This window comes from Bos javanicus, chromosome 7 (genome assembly GCF_032452875.1).
Source record: "Bos javanicus breed banteng chromosome 7, ARS-OSU_banteng_1.0, whole genome shotgun sequence".
Lineage (NCBI taxonomy): Eukaryota > Metazoa > Chordata > Mammalia > Artiodactyla > Bovidae > Bos > Bos javanicus.
In genome coordinates this window covers 22,562,592-22,576,471 of record NC_083874.1, presented here as the reverse complement: position 1 = coordinate 22,576,471, position 13,880 = coordinate 22,562,592, and the positions used below count along the sequence as shown (strand labels likewise).

General features: G+C 35.9%; 1 protein-coding gene across 7 annotated transcripts in view; it reads right to left on the bottom strand.

Moving 5' to 3' along the window:
- RAPGEF6 (Rap guanine nucleotide exchange factor 6) overlaps positions 1-13,880 on the bottom strand; it is a 233,180-nt gene that overhangs the window by 130,901 nt on the left and 88,399 nt on the right. For 6 of the 7 annotated variants that reach the window (XM_061422863.1, XM_061422864.1, XM_061422865.1 and 3 more), the window contains one exon: positions 6,794-6,937. In XM_061422863.1, the coding sequence (XP_061278847.1) occupies positions 6,794-6,937 (144 nt within the window). Of the gene's footprint in view, positions 1-6,793; positions 7,709-13,880 lie in introns of those variants that run through there. The other variant, XM_061422868.1, reaches the window with a different exon arrangement.

Genomic DNA, 13,880 nt, shown 5'->3' with positions numbered 1-13,880 from the left:
CTCTCTCTGTACACTATAAATCCAAACAAAACATGGAGCACTGCAGGAGAGCAAGGAATATAAGGCACAATTACATAAGCAGCAAACGAGAAAGAAACACTTGATGCATTAGTAATTTGTGAGCCTAAAATGAAACAGTAGATTCTAGAGTATCATACCATGCTTACCAACTGCCATACTATGCTAAACCAATGAATGGGATGGAAGAAAACATGTAAAGGAGGGTGAGCAAAACAGCAGAGGATGTGATGGCTAGACAGCATCACTGACTCAATGCACATGAATTTGAGCAAACTCCAAGACACAATGAAGGAAAGGGAAGCCTGGTGTGCTGCAGTCCATGGGGTCTCAAAGAGCTGGACATGACTTAGTGACTGAACAACAATTAAAAATTTAACTCATTACCTATGAAAAATGTTCACCATTGTAGGTTATTTAAAATACAGTAGTCAACTTCCTATAAAAAACACATAAAGAAATTCTTAAGTAAGTTGTGGTGGCTCAGATGGTAAAGAATCTGCCTGCAATGGAGGTGACCTGGGTTCGATCCCTGGGTTGGGAAGATCTGCTGGAGAAGGCAACGGCTACCCACTCCAATATTCTTGCCTGGAGAATTCCATTAACAGAGGAGGCTGGCAGGCTATAGCCCATGGGGTTGCAAAGAGTAGGACAATACTGAGTGACTTTCACTACTTTTCACTATCTTCAGAAGAGAACATAATTATGAGCAAATGCATGTAAGTATGTATATCATCTTATGGGTTCTACTTCAATCAGAAGCAGCACAGTCTAGGAACATGGAAGTGTTAGAGAAGGCTTCTCTAAAGAGTTCATGGATGACTGGAGTTGTAGGAGCTGAGCAGGACTTTATCTGGAGGACATGGTAGAGACCATTCTGGATAAAAGGAGCAAATAGCATGCTAAGATTCAAACTGAGTCATCAAAGGACAGAATTACATTAACTAAAGAAGACTGTAAGAAATTTCCAGGGTGAGAGAAGACCCAAAGGAGGGAACAATCTACAAAATAATGGGGCCAGAAGGCTGTAAAGGTAGGCTGGGGGCAGATGAGAAAGGGATTTAGATATCAATTAATCTCAGTACTTTAAAAATAAAATATTTCTGAGCTATATTTCTAAGATATATAACTTATTTATAAATTAATACATGTATTCAGTTCAGTTGCTCAGTCATGTCCAACTCTTTGTGACCCCATGAATCACAGCATGCCAGACCTCCCTGTCCATCACCAACTCCTGGAGTTCACTCAGACTCACGTCCATCGAGTTGGTAATGCCATCCAGCCATCTCATCCTCTGTCGTCCCCTTCTCCTCCTGCCCCCAATCCCTCCCAACATCAGAGTCTTTTCCAATGAGTCAACTCTTCACATGAGGTGGCCAAAGTATTGGAGTTTCAGCTTTAGCATCAGTCCTTCCAAAGAACACCCAGGGCTGATCTCCTTTAGAATGGACTGGTTGGATCTCCTTGCAGTCCAAGGGACTCTCAAGAGTCTTCTCCAACACCACAGTTCAAAAGCATCAATTCTTCGTCATTACCAATATATAATTTATTTATTAACACATAATTAACACACATATTCTAAAATATATAATCTATTTATAAATTAATACACGTAAAAACATGGTTAATAAATGTATTTATAAATTAATATATGTGAATTTATACATGTATTAATACATGTAGTATCAGCAAAAATGCTTTGTGTTCACTGTAAACAGGAAAAAATCCACAAAAACTTAAGAGGATTACAGTACACATAAATTCTATTTTCTTCCCGTGTCCCATTTTGCAAACTACATTTTAAGACACCTGAGCTAAACTACTGACCTTAATTACTAAAAGAAAAAGGGTCTTAAAGTTAATAATTCCAAAACCAGTCATCAGTTTCCGGCAGACATCCTTTGTCATCATTTAATTGGCTTCTAGTCATTTATTATTATATGTAGTAAGGCAATTAATTCAGTGACTTTCATATACATTTATATAAGCACTCTATTTTGTAGGGTTGAAAAAATATATTATTTAAAGTGAACCATAGCAAGTACAGGCTACAAGAAAATTGTGAAAAGCATAGCTGGCTGATTGCTGCCTGCCTGATTTTATATTTCCTACCTTTTTTCTCCCTTTGATATTTTATCTTACATTTTTCAGTTATCCTTTCATTTATACATATTTTGGTAAACATGTTTTATAGCCAGGAATCAATAAATAATAAAATTAATTTGTTAGTAACAGGAACAAAGATTTTTTTTGAGTATTTTAAATAATAGTAACAGAAACAGGAATTGTTGACATTACTGCATGTTTTTCAATGCATGAGACACTGAGCAGAGCCTCTTATACATAAAAAATCACTAAGAAGGATACACAACTTGCCCAAAGTTACACAAGAAACCTCAACAATCTTATAAAAACAGGCACTCTATTTTCTTTAACAGGCAATATGCTCTGAAGAATGTAAGCAAGATGGTTCACATTTTCAAAGCATGTACACTCTGATGGGAGAAACAGACACTTGAATAAAAAAAAGTACAATGTAGTCTAATAAATGGTAACAGGTATATACATGGGCTACTACAGCAATGTAGATATGTATACCTAATCCTACCAAGAAAAAATCATGGATTCCTCCCATGAGATGATATAAATTATTTAAATTAAAAATTTTAATTTTAAATTAAAATCCTCAGTCATACCAGCCACATTTTAAATGCTCAAAAGCCACATGTGGCTGGTTACTATCAGTTTGGAAACCACAGATATAAAACATTTGCATCATTGCAGAAAGTTCTATTATACAGAACTAGTTTAGACTACATACCAGATAAATGTTCTAGATCATTAGACTTTCTAATAGGTGGTAGTAGGCCATAAAAAGACTTAAGAGTTTAAAAGAAATAACACTGTTAAAAGATTCTTTTAGGACTGATAAAAGTAAAATGAATGAATTATTTGGTAGCAGGGGATAGTAGAGTACATAAAGAATAGGGCTAGGAGTACACACCAGAGAGAAGAGAAAAACAGAACCTGAAATAAAATGATTAAGCGATATTTTTAAATGCAGAAATTATATAATACTTTTCAATTAAAAAAATTCTCAACTTCTAAAAATGAAAAATTATTGCTTTTACAATAAAGGTTGGTCGGGGGGGTGTTGCTGGGAGATGCTACAACATTTCTAAAAAGAATGACAGTGAACACTAAGACAATGACATGGGGAAACTGAGGTAAGGGCACAAAACATCTGAGAGGAAGAACCTAGAGATATCATTAACTGATTAAACCTTGAGTGTGCACATATGTTCTATCAGCACCATCATGCAAGACAAGCAAACTCAATATCATCATCCTCATTTTTAGAGGTAAAGCAACCAAAGCATTAACAGTTCAGATAAAATGCCCCAATCGCATAGTAAATGAAAGAAGAATTCAGAGAGATGGCTCATCTAAATAAAAGACTATTTTCACTTGTCTTAATTACTCATCCTATTCACTGAATATTACTCCCAATCACCGCTATGCTATTTTCAAATACCAAGTACATCCTCCCCAAAGATTAAAGTTCTGAAATCACTGAGAATATTTGAAGATATTTAAATGTGTTGTGAGCTCTGAGAGAAATACCCAAAGTAGTTTAAATGATGTTACTACTGTTATAGAAGTGCTCTTTTAACATTAAAAAAGAAAAAACTTTTCAAGTTTAGAGTGTGCTTCTCATCTTTATACAAAGCAATGTACATGAACAGCCTGAAAATATTTCATAAGAATAAATAATTTTTTTCAATCATTCTAGGCATTCATTTAGAAAGTATCTTTCAAACACATGCAAAATTTTTAATGCTCATAAAATGTGATGTACAGGTTTGGATTAATGATACTTAAGAAAACTACCGGAACAAAATATTCCATACACCTTTAAGAATTTTTGACCTTCAGCACTCTAGCAAGAAAAAGTGATGGTTCGCAAGTGCAAAAAGAAACTGTCAAATTTCCACCGCTATCTTGTATAATGATTCTGGGACTTACATGGTGGTCCAGTGGCTAAAAACTCCATGCTCCCAATGCAAGGGGCCCAAGTTCAATCCCTGGTTGGGGACCCCACACGCCTCAAGTTAAGACTGAACATGCATGTGCCTCAACTAAGACCTGGTGTAGTCAAATAAATAAATTAAATATTTTTTTAAAAAAATTATTCCTCCTGATCTCTCTGAACTGCTGATAATACCCACAAAAGAAACAAAGATCCTATGGACGGGGGAGCCTGGTGGGCTGCCGTCTATGGGGCTGCACAGAGTCAGACACGACTGAAGCAACTTAGCAGTAGCAGCAGCATGGTAGTCATAAAATCAATTATCTACTGTATCAATACTGATTAAGATTTTTGCTATTAAAACTTATACCCATCCTTATCTAACTATTTCAAAATAGGAGGAACACTGCCAAATTCACTGTAGTAAGCCACAATCACACTGCTATCAAAACCAGCCAAATATACTACAAGAAAAGAAAATTACAGGCCAATATCTTTGATGAATACAGATGTTAAAACCCTAAAAAAATATTAGCAAATCAAATCCAAAAATATATAAAAAGGATCATATAGAAAGATGAAGCTGGATTCATTTCAGGGTTTCAAGGATGGTTCAACATACATGAATCAATCACTGTGATATACCACACTAAATGAAAGGAGAGGAAAAAAAAAATGATGGGAAAAAAAAAGCATTTGACAAAATTCAACATTCTTTCATGCAAAAACTCTCACCAAAAAGGGGAGAGAGAGAACATAGCTCAACATAACAAGAGTCATTTATGACAACTCCATCACACTCAACAGTGGAAAGCTGAAAATCTTCCCACTAAATTCAGGAATAATATGAGGATGCCCACTCACCACTTCTGGACAATACATTATTGGAAGTCCCAGACATAGAAATAAGACAAGGAAAAAAATAAAAGGTATCCAAACTGGAAGGGAAGAGGTAAAACTGTTACTATTTTCAGATGACATGATACTTTCTATAAAGAGCCCTAAATTTTCCACACACAAACCCTTTTAGAACCAATAAATATATCTGGCAAGGTGGTAGTATACAAGATTAATGGTTTCATTTCTTTACACTAGCAATGAAATATCAAAGAAACAGGAAAAAAAAATCCTGTTTAAAATTGTTAAAAAAGCAAAATACCTAAGAATAAATTTAACCAAGAAGTAAATGACCTATACACTGATAACTATAAAACACTGATAAAGGAAAATGAAGATGATGCAAAGAAGTGGAAAGATAGCTCGTGCTCTTAGACTGGAAGAATTAATATTGTTAAAATAGCCACACTATCCAAAGCAATCTATAGATCTAATGCAATCTCTACCAAAATACATAGGAAATTCTTCATAGAATTAGGGGAAAAATCCTAAAATTCATATGGAACCACAAAAGACCCAGAAAGTTCTATCCAAGAATGTACAAAATGTCATTAGTAGTTCCATAAGTGAGTGATGGGACTAATCAACTTTTAATTTTTCAAAAATAGACAAGAATCATTTGTGTATTAAGTCCAAACTTAATTAAAACTTGAATTAGCTAAAATTAATTAGTGACAGGGCAAGTTACTATATAAAAAGTGGGAATTCCCTGGCAGTCCAGTGGTTAAGACTCAACACTTTCACTGCCATGGTCCCCAGTTCAATCCCTGATCTGCAAACTAAATGGTACAGCCAAAAAACAAAACGAAAAAATCATTAATAAAAACAGGAAATGAACTTTATGTAATAAAAAATTTGAGGACTACTTCATATGTTATGGCTTGTTGTCAGAATGTGCTCAATCAAAGAAATTAGGCAAATAATGCCTAAATCCTTACAGCTGCTCAAATTTAACACTCTAACACAAACAACTCCTTAAATAATCCTCCTTATTCCTAAAATGGAATGAATTTCTGACAACCAAAAGAACATATACCCTTGGGAATTTTGATACCCTAAATCTCTAGGCTGTTTTTATATTTTGGAGGATCAAGTTTCCTTTGAAAACTTATAAAACACACCTGGATTTATTCTTTCTTAAATTATCCTTATTCCTTGATTCAACTATTGGGTCAGTCAAAAAGTCTGTTCAAGTTTTTCCCGTAAGATCATATGGGAAATCCTGAAAAAACTTTCTGGCCAACCCAATACTTTTCAATCTGAAAAGCAGCATCTATCATTACAATATTAAAGACTTAAAAAGATTTTCTGGTTTTATGGAACTTGTTTATTTCATCATCTTTCAGTATTTGTCTGTGGAAACATACCTTTAACACTTGCACGTATTTCTGCATGAGCATACAGTAGCATAACTGTCCCACACATGAAGGGGAGAACTGACATTTTATTTCTTTTGTATGCCTTAGTGTACAAAAGAAAAAAAGCTCCCAAATGAGTCTATTTTCTGAGTTCTCCGGGCACACATACACTCAGGGCACACCATTCAAGCAACAGAAAGGTAAGAAAATCCACAAGCACGTCTAAAAAGATACATTAAAGAAATTCTTTTACACCATTTAAACAAAAACAAATACCCAACTGGTAAGAGTATTTCTATCAAAGCCAACACAACAGAAACATTTTTAAAAATTATATAGATATCTTTTATGTGCCCCAAACTTTTATCTGTAGAGCCCCAAGTGTTGATATTACCAAAAATATATGCTGATATTACCAAAAATATGTATGTTCATACTGTATATGAACATTAACGAATATCAATGAAATATTCCTAAATATACTCACAGAAAGATAGCTGTTAATATCCACATCATCAGTAATAGTCTGGCGTTCTCCTTTACAATTAATTTTCCGAAATCTTCTTCGAGACTGTCTGGCAGGAATTTCTCTTTGTAGAATATTATCTTCATTATCTTTGGAATTCTCTACCTGAAACACATGTTCAGATTCCTGATTAAACATCCAATTTTTCCATATTACTGACAGTCTGTGGAGTTTAAACAGGCTCATAAGGAGACTTCATATACTTCAAGCAAGAAACTGCCTCAAGAAAATAGTCTGTACAGGACAATGCTCATGAATACAAAAAGATTAAAGGTGACATTATAAAGATCTAGAGACCACAGTTTCCTCCCAGGAAATAGTCTCTCTTGCTTACATGAGCATACATCCTCCTAAGTGAAGTCACTTACCAGAAATGAAGGCTGTTAACTACACCTACACATCCAATAATCACAACATCTAAGTTAGTCTAATTACAAACTGCCTGGTTATACACATATTTAGCAAACAATCATGGTTATGCCTTCAGTGAAATGCTAAACAATGAAACAAAAATGCTTTGTGTGTTATTCTTTGATGTCCACCTTAATGTGTGAAAATAGTCAAGAGTAACTAAGGCTGGCATCTTCTAAGGAGGAAGGGAAAACTAACATTTACTGAGGGCTTTAGGCCAGCATGCATATACATTATACTATACAGTTTACACAGCAGCCTTGTAATCAGGTATTCAGTTCAGTTCAGTTGCTCAGTTGTGTCCGACTCTTTGCGACCTCATGAATCACAGCACGCCAGGCCTCCCTGTCCATCACCATCTCCCGGAGTTGACCCAAACTCATGTCCATCAAGTCCGTGATGCCATCCAGCCATCTCATCCTCTGTCGTCCCCTTCTCCTCCTGCCCCCAATCCCTCCCAGCATCAGGGTCTTTTCCAATGAGTCAACTCTTCGCATGAGGTGGCCAAAGTACTGGAGTTTCAGCTTCAGCATCAATCCTTCAATGAACACCCAGGACTGATCTCCTTTAGGATGGACTGGTTGGATCTCCTTGCAGTCCAAGGGACTCTCAAGAGTCTTCTCCAACACCACAGTTCAAAAGCATCAATTCTTCGGCACTCAGCTTTCTTCACAGTCCAACTCTCACATCCATATATGACCACTGGAAAAACCACAGCCTTGACTAGATGGACCTTTGTTGGCAAAGTAATGTCTCTGCTTTTTAATATGCTATCTAGGTTGGTCATAACTTTCCTTCCAAGGAGTAAGCGTCTTTTAATTTCATGGCTGCAATCACCATCCGCAGTGATTTTGGAGCCCAAAAAAATAAAGTCTGACACTGTTTCCCCATCTATTTCCTCATCTATGAAGTAATGGGACTAGATGCCATGATCTTCGTTTTCTGAATGTTTAGCTTGAAGCCAACTTTTTCACTCTCCTCTTTCACTTTCATCAAGAGGCTTTTTAGTTCCTCTTCACTTTCTGCCGTAAAGGTGGTGTCATCTGCATATCTGAGGTTACTGATATTTCTCCTGGAAATCTTGATTCCAGCTTGTGCTTCTTCCAGCCCAGCATTTCTCATGATGTACTCTGCATAAGTTAAATATGCAGGGTGACAATATACAGCCTTGACGTACTCAGGTATTACTATTTCCAATTTAAAGGCGAACAAGGGAAAATCCAAAATGATCAGTGACTTCCAGGTCTCGTAACAGTGACTTATTAAAGGTGATCTAGAATACAAGCCTGTTTCCAAAACTTATGCCACTGATACAAGACTATATTGCCAAGGGAGGGGAGGATGGGAAGGATAGAAATAGCTGAGGGATATTAACAGGTACAAACATCCAGCTGTAAAATAAATGACTCATGGATATGAAATGCACAGGGTGAAGAATATAGTCAATAAATATGTAAGAACATTGTATGGTGACAGATGGTAATAGGACTTATTGTGGTGATTATTTTGAAATGTATAGAAATACCAAATCACTACTTTGGGTAAGAGGAACTAACCTAACACTTATGTTAGTTCAACCTAAGTGTTCTGGGTTGATTTTACTTCAAAAACAAACAAACTCACAGTAAAAGAGATCAGATTTGTGGTTCCCAGAGATGTGGGCTAAGGGGAGAAGAATGGAACTGGAGGAATCAACCTTCCCAAATTCAGACTATATTACAAAGCTACAGTCAACAAAACAGTATGGTACTGGCACAAAATAGAAACATAGATCAATGGAACAAAACAGAAAGCCTGGAGATGAATCCTTGCACCTATGGACACCTTAACTTTGACAAAAGAGGCAAAAATACACAATGGAGAAAAGACAGCTTCTTCAACAAGTGGTGTGGGCAAACTGGTGAACTACATGTAAAAGAATGAAATTAGAACACTTTCTAACACCATACACCAAAATAAACTCTAAATGGGTTAAAGACCTAAATGTAAGACTAGAAGCTATAAAACTCTTAGAAGAAAATATAGGCAGAACATTCTCTCATATAAATTACAGCAAGATCATCTATGACTCACAACCCAGAGTAATGGAAATAAATACAAACAAATGGGACCTAATTAAGCTTAACAGATTTTGCACAACAAAGGAAACAATAAGCAAGGTGAAAAGATGGCACTCAGAATGGGAGAAAATAACAATGGAAACATCTGCAGAGAATTAATCTCCAAAACATGCAAGCAGCTTATGCAGCTTAATATCAGAAAAACAAACAAGCCAATCAAAAAAGTGGGCAAAAGACCTAAACAGATGACATACAGATGGCCAATAAACACATGAAAAAATGCTCAACATCGCTTATTATTAGAGAAATGCAAATCAAAACCACAGTGAGGAATCATCTCACACTGGTCAGAATGGCTATTATCAAAAAGTCTACAAACAATAAATGCTGGAGAGGTTGCAGAGAAAAGGGAGCTCTCTTACACTGCTGGTAGGAACACAAACTGATAAAACCACTATGCAGAACAGTATGAAGTTTCCTTAAAAAAACTAGGAATAAAACTACCACACAATTCAGCAATCCCACTACTGGGCATGTACCCTGAGGAAACCAGAATTGGAAAAGACACATCACATGTATCCCAATGTTCACTGCAGCACTATTTACAATAGCTAGGACATGGAAGCAACCTAGATGTCTACTAGCAGATGAATGGGTAAGGAAGTTGTCATACATATACAAAATGGAGTATTAGTCAAAAGGATGAGAATGCAAAAGGAATATTACTCAAAAGCTATAAAAAGGAACACATTTTAGTCAGTTTTAATGAGGCAGATGAATCTAGAGACTATTAAACAAAGTGAAGCAAGTCAGAAAGAGAAAGACAAATACTGTAAATTAATGCATATATATGGAATCTAGAAAGATGGTATCAGTGATCCCACATGCAGAGTAGCAAAGGAAACACAGATATAGAGAACAGACCTTTAGACTCGGTGGGAGAAGGAGAGGTGGGATGATTTGAGAGAATAGCACTGAGACATATATGCTACCATATGTAAAATAGATAGCCAGTGTGAGTTTGATGTATGATGCAGGGCACTCAAAGCAAGTGCTCTGTGACAGCCTGGAGGGATAGGGTAGGGGGAGGTGGAAGGGGGCTTCAGAATGGAAGGGACACATGTACAACTATGGTTGATTCATACTGCTGCTGCTGCTGCTAAGTTGCTTCAGTTGTGTCCGACTGTGATGTATGACAAAAACCATCACAATATTTTAATTATCCTCCAATTAAAATAAATAGATTTAAAAAAAGAAAAAAAAGGAGGGACTTCCAGTTATAAGGCAAATAAGTACTAGGGATGTGATGTCAACACGATAAACACTATTGTATACAACTCAGTGACACACGTGTTATATATGAAAGCTGTTAAAAGTAAATCCTAAGCGTTCTCATTACAAGAAAAACATTTTTTTCTACTTAACTTTCTATCTACATGAGATGATGGTCAGTCATTAAATTTATTGTGCTTTATCACTTCATGATGTAAGTCAAATCATCATGCCTTAAACTTACAGTTGTATATGTATAAATTTACATATACAATAAATAAAACTGGAAGGATAATAAAATAAATATTTATTATTATCCCTCAATAAAACTGGAAGGAAAGAAAAAGACTATCTGCCGATCTACTAAAAATTACAAATTACATAATAATTTTTTAAAAATCACTTTTGCAAAGGTATACTGACATGTTCTAAAGTAGACTTATAATTAACCTCACGTTCAATAAATAACAAACAACAATTTCAGCTTTTTCCCACAATTACTTCTCCTGCTAATGTTGTATCACTTGCTGATATCAAAAATTTCCTAGTCATCCAAGAATGAAATTTCAACATTTCCAACTCCTCTGCTTGTCTTCCAAATCTTATCTTCAATCATTTCTTCAAAACTGTCAAATGGTTTTTTTAGAAATCCCTTTCATGATGCCTTTTTTTTTCATTCCCACCATCACCATTCCTTAGTCAAGCCTTAATCACTTCAGTCCTAAACTTACTGCTTCTGTCATGATCTTCTCCAGTTCCATCTGGCACGGTCAGGTAAATCACCTAGATAAAACAGTATGTCGTCCCCTGTTCAAAATGCTAAAATGGACCTCTAATGGATACCAAATAAATTTTAAACTATTACATTTGATATCCCAAGCCATATTTGCTCCATTGCTGAAATATTTTTAGCACTTTATCTTACACAAGGAAGTCTGGAGAAACTGCTCCCACATCCTCCTCCCCACAAAAAGTCCTTTCACATAAAAGCTCCAATGAGGTATGCAAAACTTCCTGATGATTTCTCAGGAAGAATCAATGTCTAAACTGTTCTATTTCCAATGTGAGTGTTCAGGAGTAAGTAGCAGTCAAGCCACTTTGACTATTCATGGTTCCCTACTTTGGCCACCTGATGCGAAGAACTGATTCATTTGAAAAGACCCTGATGCTGGGAACGATTAAAGGTGGGAGGAGAAGGGGATAACAGAGGATGAGATAGTTGGATGGCATCACCGACTTGATGGGACATGAATCTGAATAAATCCCAGGAGTTGGTGACGGAGAGGGAGGCCTGGCATGCTACAGTCCATGGGGTCACAAAGTGTCAGACATGACTGAGCGACTGAACTGAACTGATACATAAATAAGTTACATTCTGCCAAGCAACTTTACCTATTTCAATTTCCGTTATCCTATCCATTTTATCTTCATATGCTGAAATACTACCATCATGTAAGAACATCTCAATTGCCATCTCTTCAATAACCACAAGAGACATTCCTTTGACTGCTTTACTACTGTACCCTACCCAGAGTTCTCATAAATAGAACTGCTTTCAGGCCTTTGCATTCATTTGTATTATTTCTGCCTAAAAGTCACTCCTCCTCTGCTAAAATCTTGGCAAGCTATATATACCTCATAACCCAGTTCAACTAACCCTACCTCTGCCCCAAGAAGGTACCACCCTTCTACAGCACTAAGTATATTAGCCATAATTATTAGATAAGCCCACCTCACTACAAGTTCTCTAATATAAGAACTGCATTATATTTATATTCATCTTTGCTCACTTATTAAAAATGTTTGCCAAAATGGGCATTAAATTCTTTCTTTCTCCCTAAAGATTTAAAGCCCTTTCAAGTATGCGTAAGATGCTCAACAAATACACAGGCAGGCAGAATAACTTACTGAATATTATTTTTCTGAAAGGTAAAATCCAGAAGACACAGGGGTTGACAATCTAATTCAAAACTACAGAATTTTGTACAGGCAGCAAATACATGTCACCTCTTTGAGATTAAATTTCCTCTTTAAAAAAATGATCTTATTTACTACATCACTACACTAGGCCAAGTAACAGAAACTATTATTTTCTTTAAGGCTTACAACATAGCTACTCTTTCTGTTAACAGATGCTATGGAGCCTCATAAAGCTTTTTACTTCACACAAATGGATGAGTAACAATTCAAAAAGTAAGTGTGACTAAAAAGTTTACTGCCTCCATACCATCCTATCCTACAGGATATGCTAGATTATTTAGGTGAAATTCCAGTATAATGATTCTTAGATCTTTTAATATCTACCATTTATCTAGCAAAAAGTGATTTAAATGATAAAGGATTTTCAAGATAGAAACAGTAGTAAATTAAAATTAGGAAAGGAGTTTCTAAGTCTCAAAAAATGTGGGGGAAAGTACCAAATGAAAAGAAAAAAGCAAACAATGTATAAATGATTAAACTCTCGCTGAATACAACTGAAATGTGAGATTAGATTTAAAAAGTGAAATCTCGTACACACATACGGAAATGGCACAAAAGTAGGAATCCTAATGCAAAGAATGAAGTGAAGGCAAAATACCAGGAAGCAGGCTAGGAACACAGACCCAATCTACCAGATGATTTCTCAACTTTAAAGGCAAGCCTTTCCACTTGGATGGTTAGAGAATCCACCAAAGACAGGGAATGCACAAGAGACTCACTCATCTCAAAGAGCTACATCCTCAATGCAAGGTATAAGTCTATCCTGAAGAAGAGAGGAAGAAAAACTGCTTGGCACTGAGAAAAGACCTGCTGAGGGTGGGGAAAATTCAAGACAGAGGCCATCCTTAACGCAGGTCTACAGTTTTAATTCATTATACTTTAAGTGTATAAGAAAACTTGTACATACATGCAAGAGACAAAAACAAATCTAAAACCTCTGTAAGAATGCAACTTTAACCCAAACCTCAAAGAATCCCCACACCTAAAAGTTCAAGCCATGTGAAGTCACAAATAACTGCCCCCCATGAAAACCCCAAAACTAAAAACAGAAAGAAAAAAAAAACACAACCTCAACTACAACAAAACCTAAGAGACATGATGAACAACTATGGACAGAAAAGGCAGCAGAATCACATCTGCAAAAATTCCAATATATTGGAAGTATCAGAAAATATAAAGCTATGATAAAGAAAAAAACAACTTTAAACAAACAAAAACTTGAAAATGAGCCAGAGATTATAAATAGCAACCAAACAGATAAAGACCAGAAAAAAAAAATCCTCCCCAAGTGCCCTCCCTCCCCACCGTCAGGTAGCAAATACCGA